At 41.9% G+C, this 26,932-nt stretch overlaps 1 protein-coding gene across 1 annotated transcript in view; it reads right to left on the bottom strand.

Annotated features, from left to right (window-relative positions):
• Positions 1-3,118: 3,118 nt before the first annotated feature.
• Positions 3,119-26,932, bottom strand: part of rimbp2b (RIMS binding protein 2b) — a 40,355-nt gene continuing 16,541 nt past the window's right edge. The window contains exons 7-22 of the mRNA XM_073466408.1: positions 26,658-26,767; positions 26,042-26,177; positions 25,305-25,993; positions 19,779-19,930; positions 18,102-18,323; positions 17,652-17,912; positions 16,988-17,141; positions 16,729-16,745; positions 16,313-16,444; positions 12,131-12,239; positions 9,999-10,180; positions 8,867-9,035; positions 8,250-8,353; positions 5,367-5,438; positions 4,021-4,155; positions 3,119-3,145 (exon numbers count right to left, since the gene is read on the bottom strand). Of these exons, the coding sequence (XP_073322509.1) occupies positions 3,119-3,145; positions 4,021-4,155; positions 5,367-5,438; positions 8,250-8,353; positions 8,867-9,035; positions 9,999-10,180; positions 12,131-12,239; positions 16,313-16,444; positions 16,729-16,745; positions 16,988-17,141; positions 17,652-17,912; positions 18,102-18,323; positions 19,779-19,930; positions 25,305-25,993; positions 26,042-26,177; positions 26,658-26,767 (2,671 nt within the window). The remainder of the gene's footprint in view (positions 3,146-4,020; positions 4,156-5,366; positions 5,439-8,249; positions 8,354-8,866; positions 9,036-9,998; positions 10,181-12,130; positions 12,240-16,312; positions 16,445-16,728; positions 16,746-16,987; positions 17,142-17,651; positions 17,913-18,101; positions 18,324-19,778; positions 19,931-25,304; positions 25,994-26,041; positions 26,178-26,657; positions 26,768-26,932) is intronic.

The following is a 26,932-nucleotide window of genomic DNA, read 5'->3' as shown; positions in this document are numbered from 1 at the left end:
TTCCATTCAGGCTGATTTCACTGCAGAGATCCTGTCGTAGGTACAGTATGTGCTTGTTTTGTGAGTGTCTGACATGTTTGTGGTGGGAATGCTCTGCTCTATCACAGTTGTTGCAATAGGGCATTAGAATAGGAGTGAATTCTGCTGATTTGTCACAGTTTTACTGCACAGCGTGTCAGCCATGCCGTATTAAAGTAGTACTGCATGCTCCAGGTTCCATACTGAGCCCATCACATGGCATGCACTCTCAGGGGATCAGGAGGGAATGTGCTGAAGTTAAGCATGCAAACCTCTCATACAGGTTAAGTGACTTTTTTTGTGATCTTTTTCTTCAGATTCAAAATAGACTCCAAGGTTTAACTGAGCCCTCGGTGTTCGAATTACATTCTGATTTCTGTACACAGAGACAGCGGTCAGCCTCATAATGTGGTGGTGTATTAAGTGCCATCGGACTTGACCAAGTGCAAAATGGAGCCCTGTCTCTGTCTACAGCAGAACTTAATCAGCTTCAGACTTGGAGGTAAGATGCTCTATACTAAATCAGCCGACACCACAAGGTCTCGGGACCAGAATATGAAATGTGTTATTGAAAATATGTTGATACTGTTAACAAAATACAAATATTCTAGTATACAACAGATGTACAAGAATAATGCATTTGCTAAGCTCACAAATGCCACCTGTCCACTGTGTTATATAGATTTTTTTCTTTTAACACTACAAGAAAGTGAATAAAACTCTCCAAGTATGTCAAGATATTATTTTACAGCGCAAGTCTTTGCAATAGTTTCTTTCCTTTGGAGAGCAGTCCCTTTTTCTTTTTGGAGGAGTACATGTCCAGTGGGGCCCTGATGGCACTGCCGGGCCCCACGGTGGCAGGGCCTGAGCCAGGGATGTGTGGACGCACTGTGGGAGAGGCTGCTCTTCTGGGCGGACCCGATTTTTCCAATGGAACCTAATGGGAGACCCGTAAGGGACAGTTGAGGGTGTTAAAAAGCCAGCCGTCTGTCACACCTCAGTCACTACTCCCCTCCTTCTCCTAAAGTCCTTTCTGTCTCAGCAGGGCCACCACAGATCTGAAGTCTACCTTCCTGAAAGTTGTCCTGTGCACTCAGGTATAGACACACTCCCTCCTCCCCCGCCCCACCTCTCCCTCCCACTCTGTCAGGTAGAAACAGTGTTTTTTTTTTTTTTTTATCAAACTGCTATGAATAAGCTACAACAACACAGAAGCATGATATTGACTAACTTCCACATCAATGTAAGGTGACATTTCCCAACAATGAATATCAAAAGCAGGGCAGTTTCTCTCACATAAACAGATACATTTGCATTTTGGGACAAGTGGGACATATTTATAAATATCACATTCACTTTCCTTTCTCTGATATATATATATATGTATATATATAGATATTTACTGATACAACTGGGTTACAGTGAAACTACTAGTCACTATTCCTTTTCTGTAATCATGAGCTAAAAGGCTCCTTTAAATTGCACTTTGGGAAGACAGATGGTTCAAGATTCCCATTATATGAGGCTATATTTCTATAAATATTGTACGTGTGAATATAATTTAAAAGCCAGAACATGTAAAATATCAAAATCAATCTGCTACATTTGCTTTTTTATTGAAATGAGTTTAAAGTGAGACTATGTGTTGTTGGGATAAAGGGATAACGGGGGTTTTTCAGACTTCAAACTGAGGGTTATTAGAATTCACTGTTGTGTCAATATATTATAGTCCTTTTCTTTATAAGCAAGCATAAAACAATCGTTAATAGTCTGCTGGTATCCCGGTTATTAACTAGCTTGCTAGCTAATGTTACATCATTGTTGCTGATTTGTGCATGACAGTCCCGCATATTGATGTATTTAAAGCGCACAATTTATGGGAAAAACGCCTTTTCAACCCATAAAGTCTGGTGACTTTTGGGGCAAAGTTACCAAACTTATTAAGTGTTATTAACACAATATCAATATTTCATTTTTAAATATCACAATTTTCGTCATTATTGTTATATCGCAACAGCCCTTTACATAAATGCCATCAACGACTGCTGATGATGTATGAGGGTCTTGAAGCGTTGTCTCATTTCATAGGGGGGATTTCAACCTCTTCCCCTTGTAAGTCTGTTCTGAGGGGCAATGCGGCACTCACAAACAAGGGTTAGTGGTAAAATTGTACATGGGATTGAGCCTTAGACTTACTGCTCAAGCCTTACTTGGTCTGGTAACACTAGTAGTTTATGGTGGCAAATGTTAGCAAAACTGTAAATATTGCTGTATGACCCAGATTACTGAGTCATTTTCCTGATTTTGTGGCTCTTTACCAGTTTTGCTACTATTCCAATACCTTAGTATTTTAGCTAAATCCTAAAAAGTAGTGTAGCAATTTAGCATTATCCCATAATGGTCAATTGTAGCTGCAGTAGCCGCTGCTCAGAAAAAGGTGCATAGTCTCACTTTAAATCAATAACGTGCAATTGAATTGATGGTTCACAAAATTAGCACTTATTTGAAAACCAAAATTCATTTAAAAAAGTGTTTTGTATTTCATACATTTATTTCTAATTATTCTTTATATAAAAGAAAAGGGTTCCAGATATGGTTAGAGCAGGGTAAACCAAATAACAATTATTAAAAAGGTTTTATGCTTTTCTTTGGGTTTTTGCATAGAATTGGTAGGATTTCTGTCTGGGATGCAGCATGTCACACTGCACTGAAGGTAGTCTAAATGTTAGTACCATTCATTTGATTTGAACTTATTTATAATTGAGCACAATTGTACAACTATGGCCTTTTAGCTTACCATGAGTTACAGCAGGAGACTTATTGCAGGAGACGGACATTGTCATGTACAACACTCAGAGAAACAACTGAAGATACCATACTTCTTGTCTAATGCATTGGCGAGGGTTACGATCTCCAACCAACAGACAGTATCGAGAGTTTTGGTAAAACAAAGAAGACCCTATCACTACGTAAAGGAATGTCATATAAAGTACACATGTTGCATACCAGAAACTAAGGGTACCCATGTCATCTGCATTAGACGAGGGGAGCGTAATCTTGGTATCCTCAGTTGCTCACTTACGTGACGGAAACAGAGCCTTTAAGGTGTGAAATGAACACTCTTCTTCTGTTTTGCCAAGCGGGTGAGGAAAAGAAATAAAAAAAAATATATGGTGATGGCATTTCAATAGTTTGCACTATGATAATGGCAAATTAGAACACACTGAAAGAAATATCTGATGACACCTATTAATATTTCAACAATTGCATTATTTGTTAAACACGAAAATAACATCACATATTTACATTTAGTAAATAATTACTTCTGAAATTATTCTCTGATGGCAACATAGGCTAAGTGACCTTTGCGTGCTACTTTACAAGAAAGCAATATACAAAACAAGGCGTTGTTCAGGAGCAGATACAAAAGTTGTACTACACTAGACTTCTCTTTATATAAAATGTTTGAGAATTCATGCATCTGGACTATAGAGCATGCTGAGCTACAGACTACATAGTTCATCTTTCAGTACAACAAAACTATTTACTCTATTAGAAATTATTGGAGATCAAACACAGACTATATTCATAAAGCATCTGTTAGAATGCTAAATATGCATGTGCAAAAAGTGTTAACTGCTGTTTTCAAGACATGACAGAACAAGTAAAAAGTCAAAGGAGCCCCCCCTCGTTTACTCTCATTGAGAATGCTTTATGAATACAATATATCCATGTATTTTTATACAATGCAGAACTTCCCCCCTTTTCACAGCAGTAAACATGAAAAATAAAAGTTCCTCTGTCAAGTATTAGTCTTAAAGTTTTATTTTTTTCATAGATTTCTTAGACATCTATTTATTTACAGTGTAATGCTCCAAAGTCAGAAATCCCATTGTACTTCAATGAGACACACACACGCACAGACACGAAACTAAAGGAGATAGAGGGAACTGAAAAGAGTAAATGGATGACAGAGGGCTAGTACTGCAAAGGAGCATGTACCCTTTTGGTCTTTATCCGTGCTGGAGTGTCCTGGGTGTAACGAGATGGTGAGTCAGTGAGAAAAACCTCGACATCATCAGGCACTTCTTCTAGAAAGTTGGAAGGAACGAGTCCCTTGTCTCCATTGAGTTCACCCTGTGGAGTACAGAAGGACAGTGAGCCTCTCTCTGCTGTATTTATCAACTTTAAAGTTCCCATTGACAGCTGGTGGAGTGTTGTTCACATCCATTCCCTATAGTTCAACAATTTCTACCCATACTTGTTTATATTATGACTGGACAATGTGCTTCTCCCTGGTTTGATACTATCACAATACATAGACGGGAACTTTGACCTTTTTCAATCAGCTTTGTATTACTACAATGTTGGTAGTATAAGCCTATTAATTATGTTACAACTTTATCTCCATGTCTGAAGTCTGACAAATGACGCGAAACACCTTATCTGATTGACTTTAGGGGTGTTGTATCAACTACGTGTTGCTCTGCACATTGTAGACAGCCAAGTTTTATACAAGGGCCATCTCTCCTGTGGTGAACTACTTCAAGTGCCAATTTGATGTATTTTGTTCTGAAGTATTGAGATTCTATAATTATGAATATATTAATATCACACATCACAGTCAGTCAGTATGTTTTCAGCAGAATCATTGCTTTAGTGCATATAAAAGTGGTAAGTACAATACTTAAACACCTCACAGTTACTAGGGGCCACGGGGGAAGTCAGGCAGTGTGCATTTATACAGAGCCAAACCTCTGAAACCTCTGATTTTTTCAGTTGGATCCTCCAAATTTAGCTCTTGCTGGTTTCTACAATCTTTAACAACCCTGGCTTTAAGTGGCTCTTAGCTTTTTTTAGACTAATCAATACATGCAACAATCATGTAAATACAGGCATACTAACTGGGTAAGCTGCTGAAGGCATAAGGTCGCTGCTGCCATTAACAACAATAATAAATAAAATAGAAAATGAAATATATACACAGTATATGTGCTTCCCTCTCCTGGCCTCACAATGTCTCCACCTAGTGGTGGCTATAAACCCGTGGGGAGTTTTGATGTTGCTGTAGCTCATGAGTGTAAAATGTTAAGTCACCAATGTTAAGCAGTTGAGATAATAAAATCACGGTCCCGTTGCTAATTTCTGTTAATGGTAATTCTCATTATGTGTTAGCATCGAGTTTCAGGAATTGTAAAGAAGCTTATCACCATACTTACTTGAGTATGTGTTTTTTAAATGTAAATCTGTGTGTTCCGTAGGACACCTGTAGGGATACACTGTGCTCTAAATAGTTAGAAAAGAACAAAACAGAAACTGACACTAAGACAGAAATGTTTGGTACTTACGTAGTAAAAGCCGTCTTCATCTATTTCACCAAACACTGTGATGACGTCACCGGCACAGAAAGTCAGTTCAGCCTGTCGGAGAAGAATGAGCCGTGAGACACATTTGGCCTGTAGTGCTTTGGTTCTAGTTTACAGCAGTGTAAGTTTGCCGAAGACTTTCCACTACATCAAATCTACTGGGGTTTGATGAGTTTGAAATGCTGTGCTTCCTTCTCCAAGTCAATGTGATGCATCTTAAACATGAGTTTCAATTCAGTCTCGGCAGACGGACTGTTGCAACTGTAAATGCATCAAATGTTTGAACTTTGAAGACAGGACTGCAACACACTGAGCACATATCTCCTACGGGATTCTTGAGAACACACAAACCAAACAGAGCGTATGTACAGTATGTAGGAGACAGGTCGACACAAGAGACCAAACCGAGGAGGGGAGATGCTGGCTCAGGCAATGCATGAGGGCCTATTATCATGACCACCAGGGACAGAGGGCTGTGGCCCCTCATCTGAAGCCCGCCTCCTCGTTTGCACTCCAACAAACGGGGGAGGAAACACACACAGAGCAGACAGTACCGTACCCTCCTCACCCTCACTCACCTCCTCATTCAGTCTGTTTCCCTCATACTGTGTCGGTGGCAGTGCCAATAGAAAGGTGAGAGTAAGTGAACGGGGGGGAGGGGCAAAAAAACAGAACGCGAAAGTAATTTAATTTTCTAGCTTACACAGTGCTAACTGAAACCCCTTATTCAACCTCACCTGTGCACATATGAGTCACACATAAAGGAATAGTTCAACATCTAGGAGATGGTAAACTTAGCCTAACATCAAGATTTGAGGCAGCACAGTGTCCTTAGTTACCAAGGTCTTATGTTCCCTAATTCACTATAATGTTAACACACATTAAAGGGGAATTCTGGTATTTTTAAACCTTCATACTTATCAAAAGTTTTGGAATCAGTCCAGTATATTACCTTAGCTGGCAGCCATGATATGGCTGCTACAGCTGCAACATAATCCTTTGGGGCAACCCCGACCATCAAAGTTACGTTCACTGAAAATGCTAGTTTCTGCAACTGACAGGCTCAGGATGTTATTCTGAGTGTCTGACAACATTATGGAAACGATGCCTCCGCAGAGATACCCTTTTGTTAAATAATACGATATTTTTTGAAAAAAAAAAGTCTTGTTCAAGGAGAAGTCTTGCTCTGAAAGCTTGCAAGGTGAGTTGTTACAGTCGTCTAAACTCCAGATTGTCAAAATCATTTAACTAGACAGTCATGACTTTGGAAGTAATTCTTGCTGGCAGTTCCTCGAGGTAAACTCCAAACTCCACTGTCCAACTCTGACTCCTGTTTCCACCTTCATCTGCTCAACTCACATCGTGCAAGATTTCAGAGCGAGTCTTCTCTTGAATGAGACTTGTGTATCTGGTCACAAAACTGATCTTTTTTTTTTGTCACAGAAAAGGATAAAGTCGTCAGCCTGTCAGTGGCAAAAACAAGTACTTTTAGTGGATGTAACTTGACGGTCAGAGTTGCCCCAAAGGATTACATTGCAGCCATGTCATGGCTGCCAGCTGAGGCGATCTACTGGACTGATTCCAAAACTTTTGGTAATGAAACATGCAAATATAGGGCCCAGGATTAATAATGAAAATACATTTTCGCTTTAACCCTCCTATTGTTTTCAGGTCAAATAACCCTAACTGTAGAGCTGGGGAACATAGGAACCTGTGAACAAAAGAATGACTCCAGATTGGAAGCAGGGATAATCAGCTAGCCTGGCTGTCTGACGGTAACAAAATCTGCCAACCAGCACCTTGAAAGTTAATTAATTTATGCTTATGTCTCATAAGAAGAAGTAAAAAAAACATGGATGTCTTGTCAGCACTGTGAAATAACTGTTAAAATTGTCTTTCAGGTTTTGTCAAGTTTAAAAAATGAGTTAAATTGGGTTGAATAAATAAAAGTGAGTTAAAGACAAAGTTTACCACTCTAATATCTGTCCATTTTATACAAAGCTAGTCCGTAGCTACACTTCACATAAAGACTGGAAGCAGCTACCTTGGCTGCAGTATTAGGGATCCAACTGGATTTGATAACAAGAACTGCTGTATTTTTACTCGAACCCTAACCAATCAATCAGACTCCTAATGCCTGAGGCAGCAGTCACAGAACAGTGGCATTCGCCTCCTATGCACTTCCATTCTGTACGAGCAAATGGGCAAATAAAATATTTGCATCTGGTGGCGAAGCAAGTTCACATCTTGGCTTTGCGTGCGGTTCAACCTTGCTGAACTTTGACCAGCGAAGTTGCAGCCACAACCAAAAGCAAAGACGTGTGTGTGGTTGATCCACAAACGGACCACAAACAAGCAAAGTGAGTTCTGTGTACCTCCCATCGTGCACAGCCCTAATTAAGCATCAGCCGGTGATTTTCATTCACCTGGCTTTACGTATGTGTGGCTGTACCTTTAACCTAACCAACCCAACCAATGAAGGCAACCAATCAGTGGCAGAGTAGGGCAGGCCTTGCCAAGAAAAGCAGTTTTTGTATGGATTAAATAAGTGGTATAACATGTTCATGAGCAGGCTGTAGACAGATCCAGACAAGCGGTTTCCCCCTGCTTCCAGTCTTTGTGCAAAGCCAAGCTAACCATCTTCTGGCTGCAGATTCATATTCAACGGACAAGTACCAATCTTCTAATCTAACTCTGCATCAGAGTGATTAGCCTTCCTTCCTAAAATGTCAAACTATTCCTTTAAATTCTGAATGAACAAAATCACAAATAGAATATCCTTTGACTGCTTTTTTGTCAACATGATGGTGGTGACAGAGAATGGTCATGACAAAGCGAACAGCTGGAGCCGCAGGAGGGCTGTACCTCTACATCAACGTTAGGGGAGCTCTCTCGAGGGTCGTAGTCATACAGCGCCACCATTCTCCGCGTTGACATGGGATGTTGACGGCCACTTCGCCTGTTCCTCTCTGTGGAGAGGAAAAGACAAGAAAAAAAAGACTAATAAGTGAGAATGTAATGTAAAAGCTTCACTGAAAGATGTGATGGTACATAATGCCTTGCAATTCCAACAATCTGATCATCTGGCTTGCAAGGTAAACTATTCCTATGTTAATTAAGAGAAAGCTTAGTGACGGAAGATATAGTGGAAACTAGCTGAAAGCACTTCACAGATGGATAAGGATGGTGAGGAGTGAAAAAAGCAGTAAAGATGAAGCAGAAGGGCATCTCATTGGACACAGACCTCTCTTGGATTTTCTGGACCTGCGATTTATTGAGCGGCCATCTTTGAAACGATCACAGTTCACTTTACAGGAAAGCAGAAAAACATAATTAAGAGGGGAGGGTAGAGGACAGGAGAAATATGTCAGCTAAAGACAGTTCAGCAGAGCATTAAGTTTGCCAGACTCAGGGTGTAAGAGCAAAGTAAAAAAAAAAAAAAAAAATAGCTGAGGAGGTCCTGTAGGAAAATGATGTCTCACCTAACTTCTCCACAGGAGTGTTGAGTGGCAGGAAACCCTGTTTGAGTAGCTGGTCCATCATTTCGTCATCCTCTGTTTGGATCTCTGAGACCATGTTACAGGGGATCAGACCCACCCGGTCTCTGATCTCTGCCCTGTAGAAGCCATCCGTGTCTTTATTCCCAAACACCTGAAGGAACAACAAAGTGTAAAGAAACCGGCACAGATAAAACCTGCAACAAGGACTGAAAAGCACTACTAATATTTAAATGTTATTCTAAAGGCACTGGCTAAGATAATGTTTAAAGGGACAGTTTACTTAAAAATCAAAAACACATTTACGTGTAGTGCCATTTATCCATCTAGATCTAAGTACATTTATTCAAGTACTGTACTCAAGTACAACTTTTAGGTACCTGTACTTGAATATTTCAATTTTTTCCTACCTTATACTTCTACTCCACTACATTATGGAGGTAAATATCCTAGTAATTACTCCACTATATTCATTAGATGACTTGAGTCACTAGTTACTTTACAGATTACATGTTACATTTACTTTTACTTGTACTCTTAATACTTAAGTACACTTAATATCAGATACTTTACTTACTTTGAGTACTATGTGAATTTTTTAGGAAAAAAATATATCAAAGTTCTTTGAATTCAGTTTCTTAAATTTGATTATTTTCTGTTTTCTTTCCTAAAGTAAACTGAGTATGTTTGGGTTATGGACAAAATACACATTTCAGGATGTCACACGTAACGCTGACTGACATTCACCATTTTATGTTTAATAGACAATGAAAAAATTCTTTAGTAGAAGCCAGATACTGAACTGCATCCATGGACCGTAATGCTGCGCTGAAGTTCCAAGTGCGCTTCCACTCATGGACGAGAGGCTTAGCCAACTAAGCTAGCTAACGTTACAGCTCAGCTTGAGGAGGATGCCATTAATGTTTATATCCCAGTCTCTCTGGACTCTAGTCCACAAGTAGATGCACACTTGACATTTCCTCCTGCCGAATAATATAGTTGGCAGGTGCAGGTCGGCAGAAAGAAAATAGTTCATACATGAAACTGCTCACAACAAGGTCTGTGGATTATCTTGAGTAACTAGGTCATTATTTTTAGAGAGAGATCAAGTTCCCACCTTGATGATCTGTCCCTCCTTGAAAGGCAGCTCCTCATCAGCAGCGTCAGGGTTCGGCGACATAGACATGGGGTCGTAGTCAAACAGAGCCACAAACACGCGGGTCATCTCCTCCGGCTCGGACTCGTCATAGTAATCCAGGCAACGCCGCCCCCGCCCCTGCCTCCGCCCGCCATAGCCGTCTGAAACATAGAGGAGGCCTCTGCTGCTACTACCAGCCTTATACAGCCACGCTGGCTGTAGAGGCAATGAGAGCAGAAGATGTCTCTCTGTTAGAGCTGACAGGGGAGAGGGCGATGAGGTGCATGTGTGAAAAAAGAGCCAGAAATCGAATGAGATAATTATCCTTTTGGTTTTTAATTTCTTCTGCTGTTGTTTCACGCACTAAAAGCAAAGGATGCATTTAACAATAAATGCTCTGCACAATCGTAGAACAGCAGGGTTCTTCGTTCACACATCTCTGCTTGCTGGCGTGATAGTCACCAAACATCAGAACACAGAACAACACAGCACAGACAGGAAACACATGTCAAGCAGTTGTTGGGGTGCAAGGGAATACTGAATGACTGTGCACACCAGGAGGACACAAGTAACACTGCACTATTCATTGCTGTTTCACTGCCTTATCTCACAGAGGCTGATTAACATGCATGCTTTCCCGGAGTCAGACACGATGAGGGCTGCATTCCTACAAATGCAGGTGTACCGTCATGCTTATAGGACACATTCGGAAACAATGTGCAACAAAAAGGTCAAAGGAGGCATGTTCCTGAGGGAGATAACACATCAAATACTCAGCAGGTTCTAGTGAGGCAGATATCAGGGACAGTGAGGGGGAAGGGATGAACCTGATATCAGTTCCCCATGCTTCTCATGGATCACCATGTTAAATGTTTAAATGGCAGATTGTAGGTCTGAAGAATGGCTCAGCGACTCTGCAACCAGTGCTAACCAAGCAACTGAAATGTGCTTTTTGGGAGATGTAAAATGTGCTTCGACTTTGATGGTAGCAGAGTTAATGAATGTGCAACCGAGCGATACCAACAAGGCAAGAATGCACCAACCCATCAAGTAATGTTTCTTTCCTTCTCGCTGTATTGTAAATGGCTCATGCACAATTAAAGAAGACGGGCTGCTGGCCAATGTAGGTGGGAGGAGAAGGTAAAGAGAAGGTGGAAGAGGAGGTTGGGCTAAATTGAGGTGGGGTGAGAGAGTGGCCTGGATATGGAGGGTGAACAGGAAAAGTGAGTGAATTAGGGTTTCTTGGGATTGAAGGTGTAGGAAGGAGTACATACAGGGAAGGGATTTTCATTCTCCAGCAACAGGAAAAGTGGCCAGTCTTGTCTTCCCCCGTCAGCTTTATTCAGCTAAGGTAAGCTAAGCTGACTAAACAAAGCAGCTGACTGTCCAGCACAGAACAAAGACCACTGTGATATCACTGCATGTGTTCAAGAACGATTCTTTGCCTTTTCTGACCTTGTCAAGGTGAATTGTCATCTTGGAGAGAAGCTGCACCACATACCATATTGATCCTCTGAGGACATAGATCGCCATATCCTGCGCCGAGCTACACTGCCATAGTAAACATCCTCCTTGACGGGTGAGAGGTTCCCCTCACTCCCCTCACTGTTACTGTCCATGGTGATCTCTACAGAAGACACCAATCACAGCATTACGGTCAGAGATCCCCCGCACACACACTCTGCTCTACCCCATGGCCCATTCACTCATGCTGAGACAGTAGGATGATGAGGTTGCCCTGAGGTGAGGAGGGGTGTACAAGGCAACAGGTTTCACTCTGGAGTCACTGGGTGTAAAACAGCAATGCTTGCTCTGTTGCAGGGAGATCAAATTGGGTGGTCATGTCAACATGTTAACCCACAGTAAACACAGGCATTGGGGGTGTATCGGGGATAACTTTCCTGCAAAACTGCGTGTGAACATTTGGCGATTCCAGCTGGTGAGGATGGACAGCTACATAAAATAAGGGTCTACATGGTTGTTTAAGCTCTATGGGCGAGATGTACAGCTCAGCTCACATGGGTAAGGGAAACACATGGAATAAATAGCACAAACATCAGTGGCCCTGCAGGTGGGGATGAGGCGTCTCCTCATGTGGTGACCTCACTAACCAATGGATGGGATGGGCCGTTGCTGAGGGGGGGTGCCGATGTGAACTAGCCTCCTCCCTGAGTGGTCCAGACGATCAGCGCTTCCGTGTGATGGTGAGTTCCCAATGATCTTTAGAGTGAAAAACAACAGAAAAGACGTTAAAACAACAAACTGCCTGCATTTTCTAGATGACTAAACATTTAAAAGAATCCCACCATCCTGTTAAAACAACTGAAAAACCATAAGAGCAAATGATGTGGCTTCCATTTGTCCTTAGGGAGGCAAAACAATAGAAAAAAAAAATCCATCCATCAAAACAAGTGAATCAAATCAACCCCAACAGAACAACATGGACTGGGAGTTAGGAAGGGTCAGATGTTTAGCTAAAGACCATTTGTTTGGTTTGTTTTGTTCTGTGCATGTCAGCTCCTTGATGAGAAAAGAAGCAAATGACGGTATAAAAGACAGAAACGATGAGTGAAGAAGAGAGAAGGGGGGATGAGAAGAAAAAGTGATTATTGAGAATGGACAAAGATGTGGTTAGATGAGCAAAGCCATTATAGCTTCAGCCTGGGGCTTTGCATTACAGCAATCAAAACATTTAATATATGAAAACTGATGATGAACAAGATAATTTTTTTGCTGAAACAAGTGAAAGAGACAAGCGAGAGAGGATGTGTATGGGTTGATGGCTAAATGAATCACCGCAGGCAGCAGAAGTCTCGATCTGGCCTTTTTTTTGTACGTGAAGCAATGAGATGCAGGAAATAAAGCTCCAAGCACAGGGTGGAGTGATACGACTGCAGCTCTACAGGGCGAGACACTGAGAGCACCAAATGAGGTTGGCAGCTGGCAGAGAGAAGGCGAGGGCAGGGGGAGCAGAGACGGGAGCAGCATGTCCCCATGCACTGCACAGACACTTTCCTTTAAAAGGAACCTTTCCCCTCAAAGACATGAGAAGTCAAAACTTGGTTAAATGGCCTTTAGGTAATTGAAAGCTTTACTTTAAAATCCACCATCCCACAGTCTGAGTACGAGCAAAGTAATTTACACAAAATAAAACATCAAATCAGACCAACCATGAACATGTGATACTTGAAACAAATGAAAAACAAAATGCCAAATAAAAAAGGGGGGGAGGGGTTAAATCATAAAGAAAAAGACAACATTAATAAAACAGAATGGCTGCAGCTTGCTGATAGAAAGTACAGCAGAAAGTCTGAATCACACACCAGCGGCTGGTCCCGGTTGAGCCTGGACAAAGACTGGGCCCTAGCCTCCCTGTGGGGGCTGTAATAGACCCTGTCCAGCTCGTTCAGCCGACCCTCGCTCAGGGTCCCGTCCCTGGAGTAGTTTCTTGGCCCGGCCTCCCGACCAGGCCCAAAGTGGTCCCTGTTCCTAAAGTCACCCGTGTGTACCGACTTGGCTGCAGTCATTGGCACATCAGAGAACTCCTCCTCCACGCTGCACTGGCGGGTCAGAGTTCTTTTACGGCCCATCGCCAGCGCCCGCCTTTCTATCGGGCCTTCACAGTGAATGATGTGCACGGGCCCCCGCATGGGGCTCCCATGAACATAGTACCCTCGATGACTGCGGCCTAGAGAGCCTTCTTCCTCACTGCCACAGTCTAACCCACTGTCAGGACTCTTGGTGTTCTGGCGGTTGGGTCGTCCATGACTGCGGTCGTCTGGGTTGTAGCCGTAGCGGCCGTCGGTGAAACGAGGGGAGGAGCGCTGGCGCTGCAAGTGGCGGGAGCTCTTGCCATGGGTGAGATGGTTGTACATGTGGGAGTTTTGGGGGTACATCCTCCGCTGAGTGTGTGGTGTTCCCGGCCGCCCGCCGTCTTCAAAGCACAGGCGCTGGCCCATGCCGTCCATGCCATCCAAATCTTCCTCAGCCACCTCAGGGATGCTGTGGAGACGTTTGCTGCGGAGCGACTTCTGCTTTACAACCTCCCTCTGGAGGTCCCAGCAGTCTCTTTCCTCGGCTAAGTCCTGACGCTTGTAATATGCCTTCAGTCATGACCAGGAGGCAAAGTTCCACAATTTCACAGTTCAGTTAGTCAATTCAAAAGGTCAAAGGGTTGAAAAGTTTTTCGAAGGTTTTAGAACAGGCAGGAAACAACACAGTATGTGAATAGAACAAATGGGGGGGAAAGACAAAATAAAGACAGAATTAGTTATTTGTGGCAATGTAGTAAGACATGCATTCTCATTCCGTGAGAAGAAAATGGCATGCTCTGAACAGGAATCTGTGAAGGCTCAAATATGGAGTGATAACTGATAAACTGAGCGTGGGCACGGAGGTTAAATGTGGAAAAAAGAATTTGCTTGTGAGAAAATAGAAATATCCAAACAAACATTAAGTGAAAGGCTTAGTTAGTGCCACAGGTGAGGGATACATGAAAACATCAATGTGGATAGAATAAATGAATCTTTAAAGAGCAAAAAAAATTGACAACATGAAGCTGAGTGAGTAGAAGAATCAGTTGCTCAGGACATACTGCATCAGGACACTTCAGATGTAGTCAAACAGACACAAATTCCTTCCATGTGCTCACAGAAAACAAGCAGAGGGAGATTTGACTTTAAAGGAACAGTTCACCCATAAGTGAAAATTCATACATTATCTAGTCACCCCCAGGCCGATGGAAAATCGGGTGAATTTTGTAGTCCACAAAACATTTCTGGAGCTTCACAGCAAAACAGCAGTCCAGCATGCTCTTAAACAACTGAAGTAGTTGGGGACTTGATTTAAAGCACAAAAAAACAACTAAAAAAACATAAAATGGCTCCATACAGATGGTCCGGCAAAATCCAAGTCTCCAGAAGCCCCCGAGATCCCAGATTGATTTGAAAAGATGTCATATATACCTTCGATGCCAGGTTGAGCTTGTGCACCCACTTCAGACGTGGTACACTTTTAGCTCATCAGCTACAATGATTTTGGCTTAAAAACAGGTGTAATAACATCTATTTGAGGGCTTCTGAAGACTTGGTTTACGCCGGACTAGCTGTATGGTGCTTGTTATGTTGTTGTTTTTTTTATGCTTAAAATCAAGTCCTCAGGTACTTCAGTTGTTTAAGAGAATGCTGCAAGGCGATTTAGCTGTGAAGCTCCAGAAATGTTTAATAGACTTTAAAACCTCACCTGACTTTCCATCGACATGGGGGTGAGTAGATAATGAAAGGACTATTCCTTTAATAATTCCCTTAACAATATCTAAGTCAAATGTTTACATCATTACTATACACATTTTGAAGTAATTTATTTACAGAAATATAAGGGAAGGATAAAATGCAACAGTGATTTACAAAATAGGTGGCGATGATGAAAAGGAGATGCTGTATTGGTGTATTTAAAGGGTAAATACACCAAAGAATACACTTTACACCCCATGTTGTACAGGTATCTAGACACAAACAGAGATAACTTAACGAGATTTGCTTCTGAAAGCAAGTCTGCTTTATTACAAAGGACCAATCAGCCACTACAGTACACCTCACACTCACAACAGGATGCTTTTCTATAATGATGGCAGATTGGCTTTACATCCACACATCCCCACTGAAATGAAGACAGGATCATGTACTGACAATGTTCTACATCCATAGAAAAATTAAACATTAGGACATGACAGACACAAACAAAAGTGAATATTTCCATTTAAGTACTCACTTAAATGAGATTCCCATATGCACTTCATATGCCATGACCCTTTGATACAGTACAGTATATTAAAATTTGCAATTAAATATCAAATTCTAACATTTGACTTTAACACTTGTAACACTCCTTCTGTGCAATATTAAGAGCATCAAAATGCAACGCAAGCCTTAAAAAAATGCTCTGCTCCTAGAGTGCAGCCTCCCCCTCTCGCATGCTGTATTGTTATGTTTACACAGCCATTCCCATGAGCTCAGCCCTGAATGAATAAAGCGGTGCTGGAGGGTAGCGGGGGGAGGAGCAAGGCTGGAGTGGGGAGGCTGATTCGGCTAAGGCAAGGCACGGGAGCTCAGCCAGGCAAAGCCACGACGGGCCTGGTTGTGGAGCCTGTGAGAGAGAGCAGTTACCTCTGCAGTTGGCAAGACCCTCCCTCCCTCTCTCCCTCCCTCTTTCCCTCCCTCCCTCGACCTCCCGTCTTCCCCACCTTCTTCTGTCCTCCCCCTGGTCACTACCGAATGAAGGTGTGCAGTATGTACCTTAAGAGTGTTGTGAGAGTTGATGCTGCGCCTGCGACCCTCCTCCAGCTGCATCTCAGAGTAGAGATCTTCCTCGTCCTCCTCCATTATGTCAGACAGGTCAGAACCCCGGCTGCTCTCTGTGTGGTACTCCTCACTGTGGCTGTAGTGGTGTTGATGGTGCTAAGGGAGTTGGAAGTTGGAAAGAAGCATATTGGGTAGAGAACAACAAGTTCATAGTTTTATCAGGGCTCTTGCAGATAGTTTAAGTCAAATTAAGTGCTATTTATGCCTTTGTAATACCTCAACAAATATAATTTTAAACCCAAAAAGTTTCCAAACTATTTCTCTGATACAATGAATGCCCCTCTGCCTTTTGTGTTTCTGACTGTGATTTTGCCAGAATACACGCTGAGGAAGGGCGTCTTGCACGAAACGTCCTTGTGGCAACAATAAACAGTTGGATGAGAGTGCTGTCCTTTACATTTCCTTTCTTTATACAAGACTGGAAAATAGAACAAGTCTACAATATTGATGCATTCCAGGTACACAGATACAAACACCATTTAGGAGGTGATATGATTGGATTGAATTTGTGTTCACCTACATGTAGGGAACTGAGTCCATGTTCTTCCTAGAAACAAGTGACACAAACTCATTGATTGGCTGAGCAAAGCTTGTTGTGTTCTCTGTAAAGTACCTGTCTGCCCAACTCTGAGCCTCTGAGGAATTCATCCACCGAGGCTCCTCTCCTCCTCGCACGAGGAGAGTCATAGCCATCCTCCTCCTCGTCAGAGTTGAGTGGATGCAAGGCGTTACCTCGATCACTGAAGATATTCCTTTTCTCAACCTGAGAAAACACATTGTAGTAATTAAGATTGACAAATCGAAATAATTTAGTGTAATATTCCTAAAATCATATTTTCTTTCTGGATCCAAGCAAAAAATTGAGTGAGATATTTCTATCCTCACTAATTTTATAATACCAGACAGACCATATATATTTATATATATATATACACATATATATATACAGAATATATATACATATATATATATATATATATATATATATATATATATATATATATATATACACATATACACATATATATATATATATATATATATATATATATATATATACACATATATATATGTATATATGTATATATATATATAACAATCCGTTATATATATATATATATATATACACAAATACACATATATATATACACAAATATATATATGTATTGTGTATATTATCAATAGCACAGTGAAAAATCCGATTTCCAGGATCAATACTAGATTCTTCCACATGCTGAGATAAATACTGTTCTATAATTAAATACCCACTCACCCTGTTGCCCTCTGCAAACACTCTCTGGGCAGCTTCCCTGGCCATGGCCTTGGCGATGGTGTTGGGGATGGGGACTCCCTGAGGCTGTGGCAGGATCCTCTGAGGCGAGGGCGATCGCCGTGGCGGGAAGTGTGGTGGCTCCAGGTTGGGTCCGCGCATGGGAGGCAGCGGAGAGGGGGAACGCTCCCAGGGCTGGGCTGATCGCATGCCCACCTCGTGCTCTTTGGTTTCTGGCTCTCTGGCACTTACTAATGGTTTGGACTTGGGCATGGGGTGGCGCTGGAAATGAGGCTGGGGCGAGGGATGAGGAGGGGGGTGGCTGGAGGGCTGCGAGTGCGGCTGTGCGTGGGGCAGCGTGTGGGGCTGGGCTCGTGGCAGAGGCTGCACCTGGGGCTGAGGGTGATTCGGGGGGTACGTTGAAGGATAAGGAGGATGGGTTTGTGAGTGCACTGGATGGGACTGTGGGAGGGGGATCGGGTGGGGAGGTGCAGTGGTTCGGCGGGAGAGGTGTGGAGAGCCCAAGAGATTGTGCGGGATCATGGCCACGGGCGAGTCCTGGGACTCTCCTTGTGTCGATAACGTCCTTACAATGACTTCCCTGGCCTCCAGACACTGAATCCTGTTTAACTCCACGGTCACATAGTCTGCCGTAGGGTATAAGACCTCTGCTATCTGCATTCACAAAGGAACCAGAGAGTCCTTACCAAAGGGCAATTCAGAATGTCAGCATGCAAAAACACTTCCTCTGTAACCCTACCATCATATACACATATCTACTGGGGTGTCACAATTTCTATTTTAAGTGTAAAATCGATCAAATGAGCCTTCAATTTTAAAATCAAAAGCAGGATTGGTTTATTCTCCCAGTGTATTTAGCCCTTCTCCACCAGTGATGTGCATCTGAAGAACAAAAAAACACAACAACTAAAGGGCGATACAGCTAGCTTACTGGTAGCCTGCAGCTACACTTCCAGACACTTATCCTGTGTGCATGAAGACGATCAACTGAGTGGGACTGGAGGAAACTTCAACAGTGTTGATGGTGATTTACTTTTCTTTCACATAGATCCTTTATGGATTTTTTATTTGAGAAGAGGGTTTACTTGTGACAGATTAAAGAAAACATTCTATATTTTGTTGTTTACTGGTGAATTTGCAAAGGATGGTATTTTTACCCTTATTTTTGGTGAATTATTAAACTTGTGTAACCCCAACCTGCAAGAAGTCACCAAGATAAATCAAGCTGTTGTTGTTAAATATCCCTATTATTTTGAAGAAGAATCTGAAAATGTAAATGAAAAGTTGTCAGGACGTAAAACCAATGATCTGTTGATCCTGACAAATCCAAATGTGATAGTTTAACAACAGCAGTCATTTCAGTGCTGATTAAAAATATTTTGAAATCGAGAAATCGAATCGAAAATTTTGGATTTGGAGAATCGTGACACCCCTACTATCTACATGCATTTGTTGTACTCATTTTGTACCCAAGAAGTACCCATTTCCCCATTAATGGAAAAAATTCATAAAAAGTTAATGTGGTTGGCTTTGAATCTCCCAAAACCCACCCCACAGAGCAGTGTGGATGTCACGGTCCCCTCTTATGAATCTTATAGTCACTTTCTCATAATTAATTATCTCATTTTCTCGGGTAAAACAACATTTATTATTCCGTGATAATGACATAAATAACTTGTGATCCGGAGAAAACAAAAAAATTAACTCATTATCACAGGAAAACGGAGGAAATAACATGTTCGACCCATGACCTTTTAGGGCTTCCATAGCTTTCTTATCTGTTGGCTGGTGAGAAATACCTGATTATCATAACACAGAGATTTTTTTGTCTCCAGTGCATTAAACGGACCATGTTTAAACCTCAGCTACAGCCCCCACTTCAGGTCTGTTGGAAAATGGTCCACTTTATTTCTTTAACTCAGCATGCTGATTTTATTTTAAACTAAAAGTTGACACTATCATGTTTGTCCCTGGGGGCTGAATATCAGCATTATGTAATTTCCCCAGGAGGTGGCAATAGAGCACTACTCACAGAAGTCAACACAGAGGAAGGCAAAGGTTTTTAAGCACTGTAACACACAAACAAATGACTTGTCTGACATCAGGTACCTTTTGTCCCTTTGTGCACACGGCGTAGCCAATCACGCTGGCCCCGTTGGAGGTTCCTGAAGACGTCAGAAGTGGCGGCTTCCATCTGACCTGCAGGAGCCCAGGCGTCTGACCACACTGAACCTGCACCTCCTGGGGAGGGAGAGGGGGTCCTGGGGAGCACAACACACACACTGGGTAAGAAGAGAGAGAAAAAAAGATGTCTCACCAACGAACCATTTCTGCCTGTTTGATGAAAAAAAAAAAGAATTCGCTGACGTCAGTACTATGCAATCACATTCAATAACTGCTTAATAAATCTGACATCTGAAGTACTGTATAAAGCCGAACCTTGTGGCATTGCTAAGAATTGTATCAAAAACATTATGTACACTTAAGTATTTTAAAAGCATTTTCAATTTCACTGAAATTAACAACTGGTGTGTGAGTCAGTGACAGCAGAATATTATGCTCATATCTTTGCAGGTTTATGGCGTGTATCTCGAGATGAGTCTGTACGTGTATCGTTGATTGAAAAAGCACATTTTGCCAGCATTCAGCCATCAGTGTGTGTGGAGCAATATCCCGATGCCAGATTCTCTCTGAAAATATTCTATGGAGCATAAAAAAAAAACACAGTTTGCTTTTTCCACAATCTGTAAGTGCTGCCTGCATACTAAACAACATCCCCATCTGTGCAGGGCTGCTGCTCCCCTGCAGTGACACAGGGAGAGAGGGCGAGCAGATGCAGTCAGCAGTATCTAGCTGCAACGTGCAGCTGTTTGTGTGTCTGAGAATCTACATCGATGCAATCTTAATCACATTTCTACGCTGACTGTCAGCAGACAACACACACAGTCTTGGAACAGCAGCAGGGTCTGTTTGGAGATTTCATTTCCTCTTGTCACAAACAAGCTCCTCTGAGAACTAGAGAGAACTAGAGAACTGAGACTTTAAATGAACATTTCAGTGGAGACTCTTTTATTAACACTGGACACGAACAGCGGACACTGACTTCCAGGCAGTGAATTGGACGCTGTGACTAATATTAATAAAAATGTTGAATCACTAATAATGAAGCCACTTGCTTTGAAGAACACATGCTGAGTGTGAGAGCCTATTATAGAGCCTCCAGACGCTGTCCTCTTTATTGACAACAGTTGTTCACACCGATACTGACACTATTTCAGACGCCTCTAATTAACATGTTCAATAGATGGATCATTTAATGAACTCACAGCATGTTAGCTCATCAGCTGCCAACAGAAAATGTCAATTCAAACTTCAGCTTTTCACTCTGTCCTCCCCTTTCTTTCTCTCACTCTCTGTGTCCTCCCTATGTTCCTTCCCTTTCACTCTTTCTTCTATTCATTACTTGCCTTCATAATCTCTCTGTTATCTCTGTAATTTTCTGAACTGCTTCTTTCTTGTTCTGGCACCTTAAGAGTTTTGTTCTCCTTTCCATGTCAAATAAAGGCTAAATAAACACAGTCACACCAACCCTTTATGCAATGAAAACATATTTTACATATACTGTATACTATATGTTATGACGGTATTTGCACCTTGTAATTACATATTATATTAATTGAGTATTGACACAGGCTTATGTTTTAAGCAAGTGGCAACCTTCAGGGCTAAGAAATGAAGCCAATGCAGAAGTACCAAAAACAGCAGTTCCTCGAAAAGCCACTTGAGGTTGGCTCCAAAAGCGAGTCCATGGTAAAATGCCAAACTTTACAGCAAGGAATAAACATGTTTACAGCCCCGTACACAAAATGGTTTTGGTCTTTACAGCTCATTTCCCTGCTCATTAAAACTGTACAGGGATACATTTTTATACGACACACTCGTTTAAATGATATTAAGACTTAAAGTTAACTGGCAGACAGCTGCTGGACAGAGCCCGGGACCGGGAGGAATAAACACCCGGAGTCGAGGAGAGTACAGAACTGTTTTGTACCACTGATGTACAATTGATTATAAAATGACATATTCTCTATATATTCACTAAGTATATCAATTATTACTGTTTTACAGGGCGCTGTTTAGCTCAGTTGGTAGAGCAGGCGTCCCATGTACAGAGGCTTTGCCCTCGCTGCAGCAGCCCTGGGTTTGAGTCCCGGCCTGGGGCTCTTTGCTGCATGTCACTCCCCCTCTCTCTCTCATCCTGATTCCTGTCTATCTTCAGCTGTTCTGTCAATAAAGCCATGAAAAGGCCAAAAAAAAAAAATAATTTAATTATTACTGTTTTAGATATATTGTAAAAAAAAGAGATGTTTAAATTCATATCACTATATAACCAATATATTATCAAAATGAACATACATTCAATTTTGTATTATTTAAGCATAATGACAACATGGTCATTGTAATAAGTATTGTCATGTATTGTGAAATATATTTGGACTCCTTTTCAGATTTTTCATTACATTGTATTTTTCATCTATCCATCGTCTGTTACTGCTTATCCTTCCAGCTGACATCGGGCGAGTGGCGGGGTACCGATAAGTCGCCAGTTCATCACAGGGATAACATATAGGGACAAACAACCATTCACGCTCACATACACATCTACAGAAATTTTGGCAGTAGAGTTTTTGCATGTCTTTGGATTCTGGGAGGATGCCAGAGTACCCAGAGAGAACCCACGCAGACAGCATGCAAACACTGCACAGAAAAGGCACTGCCCCAGCCAGGTCTCAAACCCAGGCCCTTCTTGCTGTGGGGCAACATTCACCACTGCACCACCGTGCTGCCCTATTTGTATTTTTCAGTATATGTCAATATATGCTTGTTCCATAAGTGCTTGACTACTTAGACCTATAAAAAGCAACAATATGTCAGGCCTAACAATATTTTATCTGCATCCACAACTGCCTAACTACACTATGCCTGTACATTTACACACACAAAACAGTGCCATAAATGTAGCTGGCTGTAGAGAGAATCACTCTTATTACATTCTCACTTTCCTGTAGTGAGGCAGTCAGGCTGTGAGACCTGAGTTAGTGCTGGCAGCAGCAAAGCATCAACGAGCCTCATGGGAAAAGAAATCCCAGAGACCTACGCTCACTATTTACACTAATTTGGCTTCAAGAGACTTGTTTCCAGTGTTGTGAAGCTTTATTCAGAAAACCCTTCTTCGATGTTTTCTTGTTGCACTTTTTGTGTGTGCGTGTGTGTGTGTGTGTGTGTGTGTGTTACCATGCATGTGTCTTATGCAGTAGTACACGCTAAAATCCTTGAGGGCAGTCTAAAAGTGGCTGGGGAAAAATGAAAATGCCTGAGATGTTTGTCACATTTGTAAGTGTAAAGGGCTCAAAGCATTTGGCAGAGTAAATAAATAGATTGCTGTGTTTGATATGAATTATCAGATGGCCTTCATTGTGAAATATCAGATGACTTTGAAACAGAACTAAATATTACAGTACAAGGCCAGCGATCAGATTGAGGAGAATAGGAGAACAATGTTACCCATTGTCATGAAATCATCTTTTACATAAAAATATCAAACTGACTGTGGAAAGAAAAATAAGGCTTTGGTCAGAGAGCTCTCAGCAACCTTGTCTAACCACAGCCTACACTTATTTTCCATGAAAAGCTCTGATAAACCCACTCTATGTTACCTGCCCATAAGTAATGAAAGAAAGCTAAAAAGGGACTGAATGTTGGACTTACATTTGCCAGGTAGTCAAAAACAGGTCTTCAGATGAATGCTAATGTGTCTGCTGGATGTTTAAATAAGTAATAATTGGCTGACAAGTTCATCTCAAAAACTTTATATGGCCCCCAGGTGGCCTAAAAATCAGTTTAAGATCAGGACTAATGATCCACAGCCACATTAACCACTTTGTGAGGCTGTACTCAGGTAGGGAGCTGCTTTGAGCTAAAATACGAATAGAACATGCTAGCATGCTCACAATAACAATGCTAAGATGCTGACATTAAGCTGGTATGATGTTAACCATGTTCTCCATCTTAGCTTAGTGTGCTAGCTTTCTATCTTACTTTAAGCACTAAACAAAAGCAGAGCTGAGGCCAATGAGAATGTTGTAAGATTTGCAAGATTTGGTCATAAACTTTGCTTTATTGAACAAATTTTTAAAAATGACCTAGGGTTTCACAATATACTGGTAAATATTGATATTTACACATATAATATTATCATGAATAATCCAGTGCAGTTGTGGTGGATCTTTTGTGTTCAGTTCATCCGGTTGTCATTATTTCTAACAATTCATTAAGTGCAATTGTTCTTTTCACACAGCTCCAAATCACCACATTTGTATTTTAAGTGTAATTTATTCACCACAAAAAGAGAGAAAACACCCAATATACAAATTGAAATGTTCTATAGATACCACGGAAATATCGTTATTGTGAATTTGTTTGGCCACAAGAATCGTGCAGTGAAAATCTGGTATCATAGCTCTATTTTTATTCTTATACTTTACGGGGATATGAATGACCTGAATGTCTGAAATTTCTTGGCAATCCATCCCACATTAGTTGGGATGATTCACTCAAAACGTGAAATCAGAGACTGTTGTGCCCACATCTTTACAGAGAACCTGTCTCCACCACAACATCTTGGATCAAACTGCAACACTCGACGGGCAGACCTTGTTCTGAGTGGACTACAGCCGAATGAGAAGAGGTGGACTTTATTTATATATATTTATATATCAATATATTTATTTTTTTATAACATTGAGGCTTGGTGCTTATACACTGTCAAAGTGGATGGAATGTGTTTCCCAAATGTCCAACTTGATATGAAGATGCCAATCATATCATCATCATCACCACCATCATATTGCTGCTTTATACATACACATATGTGTTTATGTATATTTGTATATAAATAGGCTAACTTTATGTATGTTATGTATTTTGTGTAGCATGAAGGAGTTTACAAACTTTCATTCCGTTATGCAACCCTGCATTGTTTAATGACAGATAAATTACCTTGTACCTTGAAAATCACAAATGCTAACATCACTGTGGCACTAGAGGAAAAGTCAGAGGATCCCCAGAGTCATTAGGATAACTTCTCAATGCACTACTGATATATGTACTAAATTTTGCAGCAGCGTTTCAGGGTGCATTGGTTAAAGTAACTCTGAGAGCCGCGACGCACTCTAGTACAAACTTGACAGTTTTTAAAATCTGAGCACTGTTGGAATATCCCTTTTGGTCACTCAGAACACCAAACTCTCGTGGTGGCGGAGCGCAATCTGGGCTCTCTGTCAGAGGAGCTGCAGCAGCTAGCCCTGTGGTAATGGAATTGCAAATCCCTGCCATGCTGAGGTGCCGAGTCAAACAGAGTAAAGCCGAGCTAGCACATGTGTATGAAAAACCCCCAGAAATGGGCCAACAGACCAACCAACAGACCAGCACCTGCCATGCTAGCATGGATAAAGATATTCCAGAGGGTATAGCCGTAGCTATACAATCATACAACACGTTAAAAAAAGTCTCTGCATTGTTGTGATTTACTGAACAGGTGAGTGTGCTAATGTGAGTAATGTTTTGGAGGCTGACCTGCAGGCTGAGTGCAGAACTCCACTGAGATTTCCCTCTTCTCCCTTTGATCCATCGGAAGCTGCCAAGGCACCTGATGCGGCTGCGCCACAACCTTCACCTTGTAAACTGTCATCGCCTTCAAGTTGAAGAACTTGTACTTATAGCCCCCTGCCTTGACCATGTCATACTCTGCACCGTTGAGGAAGATGGTGTGACTGTAGTTGCTGTTGCTGGGCATCCAGGAGAGCTCAGCAGAGACCTGCGTGATGCTGTCCACCTGCAGGTAATAAGGTGCCACCACCACATCCTTTCCCACGAGCATAGTGCACCGCAGCTCGTCCGACGGGCCACGTTCAGTGATGCTCTGTACTGAGATACGGTAGGTGTTGGTGGCCAGATTGAGCTTTTCAATAAGAGACTTTGTCCTGCCCCCGTAGGGGACACTCATGCGTACCTCCTTATCCACCAAGACATTGTAGCCACTGATGGAGCCCCAGCCCGGTGGGACCACAGGAGGATCCCAACCAATAATCACACTCTTGGCAAGTTGTTTAATCAGGTTGATGCGGCGGGGATAAGGCACAATGTCTTCACCGACCTCGTCAATGCTGACATCCAAGGTTCCTGTCCCGTTGCTGGAGGAGCCCAGGAGGTCCATGCCCAAGCTGCTGGTGCTTAGACAGTCTAGTTTACTGTCAGACAGCATTCTGCTTATGCCTGTTCCAGTCCCAGTGCCGACCCCCAGTCTCTGAGACCCCAGACTACTGTGGTTGAGGTAGCCAGGTTCTTTAGCTACTGTGTCCCTGTGTTGGACAGAGGGTGTCTCCTCATCTTGGACAAAATCCACAAAATTGGATGGGACGAGTCCCCGCTGTCCATCCAGCAGCTCTCCTGAGGAACAGAAAGGAGATAGTTGGTATTGAAGTGATGTTAAGCACAATAGATTAAAGGATAAGTACACTCAACAATCAAATCTCAGTCATTATCTACTTACCCCCATGCCAAAGTCAGGTGAAGCTTCATAGTCCACAAAACATTATTGGAGCTTCACAGCAAAACAGTGTTGAAGTGTTCTCCTAAACAAGCTGAAATCTTTACTGTGGCTGCTGAGCTAAAAGCGTGTGTGCATGAGCTCGACCGTGCGTAGAGGGTGGGATCTCAGGGCTTCCAGAGCCATTCTATGTGTTTTTCTTGATTCTTTCTACTGTACCTCAGTTGTTTAAGAGAATGCTGCAACACTGTTTTGCTGTGAAGCTCCAGAAATGTTTTGTGAACTATGAAACTTCCCCCAGACCTTCCATCAGCATGGGGGAGAGTATAATGACTGAATTTGCATTTTCGTAGTTTGAACAATAACAAGGCAGGTCAAACCTTCGTAAAAGCCGTCCTCATCCATTGTCCCGTAAACGTAGAGGTACTTCCCTGCCACCAGGGGGAGCTCTGCCTCCGGATGCTCATTAGGCCCATCGTAAGGATTATAACTACAGTGAAAAACATTACTGAACCATTCAAATGCCAGTCTTATTTCACACAATTATTTGTACAATTATTCTTTACCAGGGTTATTTCTTATGTCAAAAAGTCCAATTCGATAATACATATGTCAAAGAAAACAAATTGCAAGGTGTTACTTTGAAAATATGAAG

Source organism: Pagrus major, chromosome 5 (genome assembly GCF_040436345.1).
Source record: "Pagrus major chromosome 5, Pma_NU_1.0".
Taxonomy (NCBI): domain Eukaryota; kingdom Metazoa; phylum Chordata; class Actinopteri; order Spariformes; family Sparidae; genus Pagrus; species Pagrus major.
This window is presented reverse-complemented; position numbering and strand designations above follow the sequence as displayed.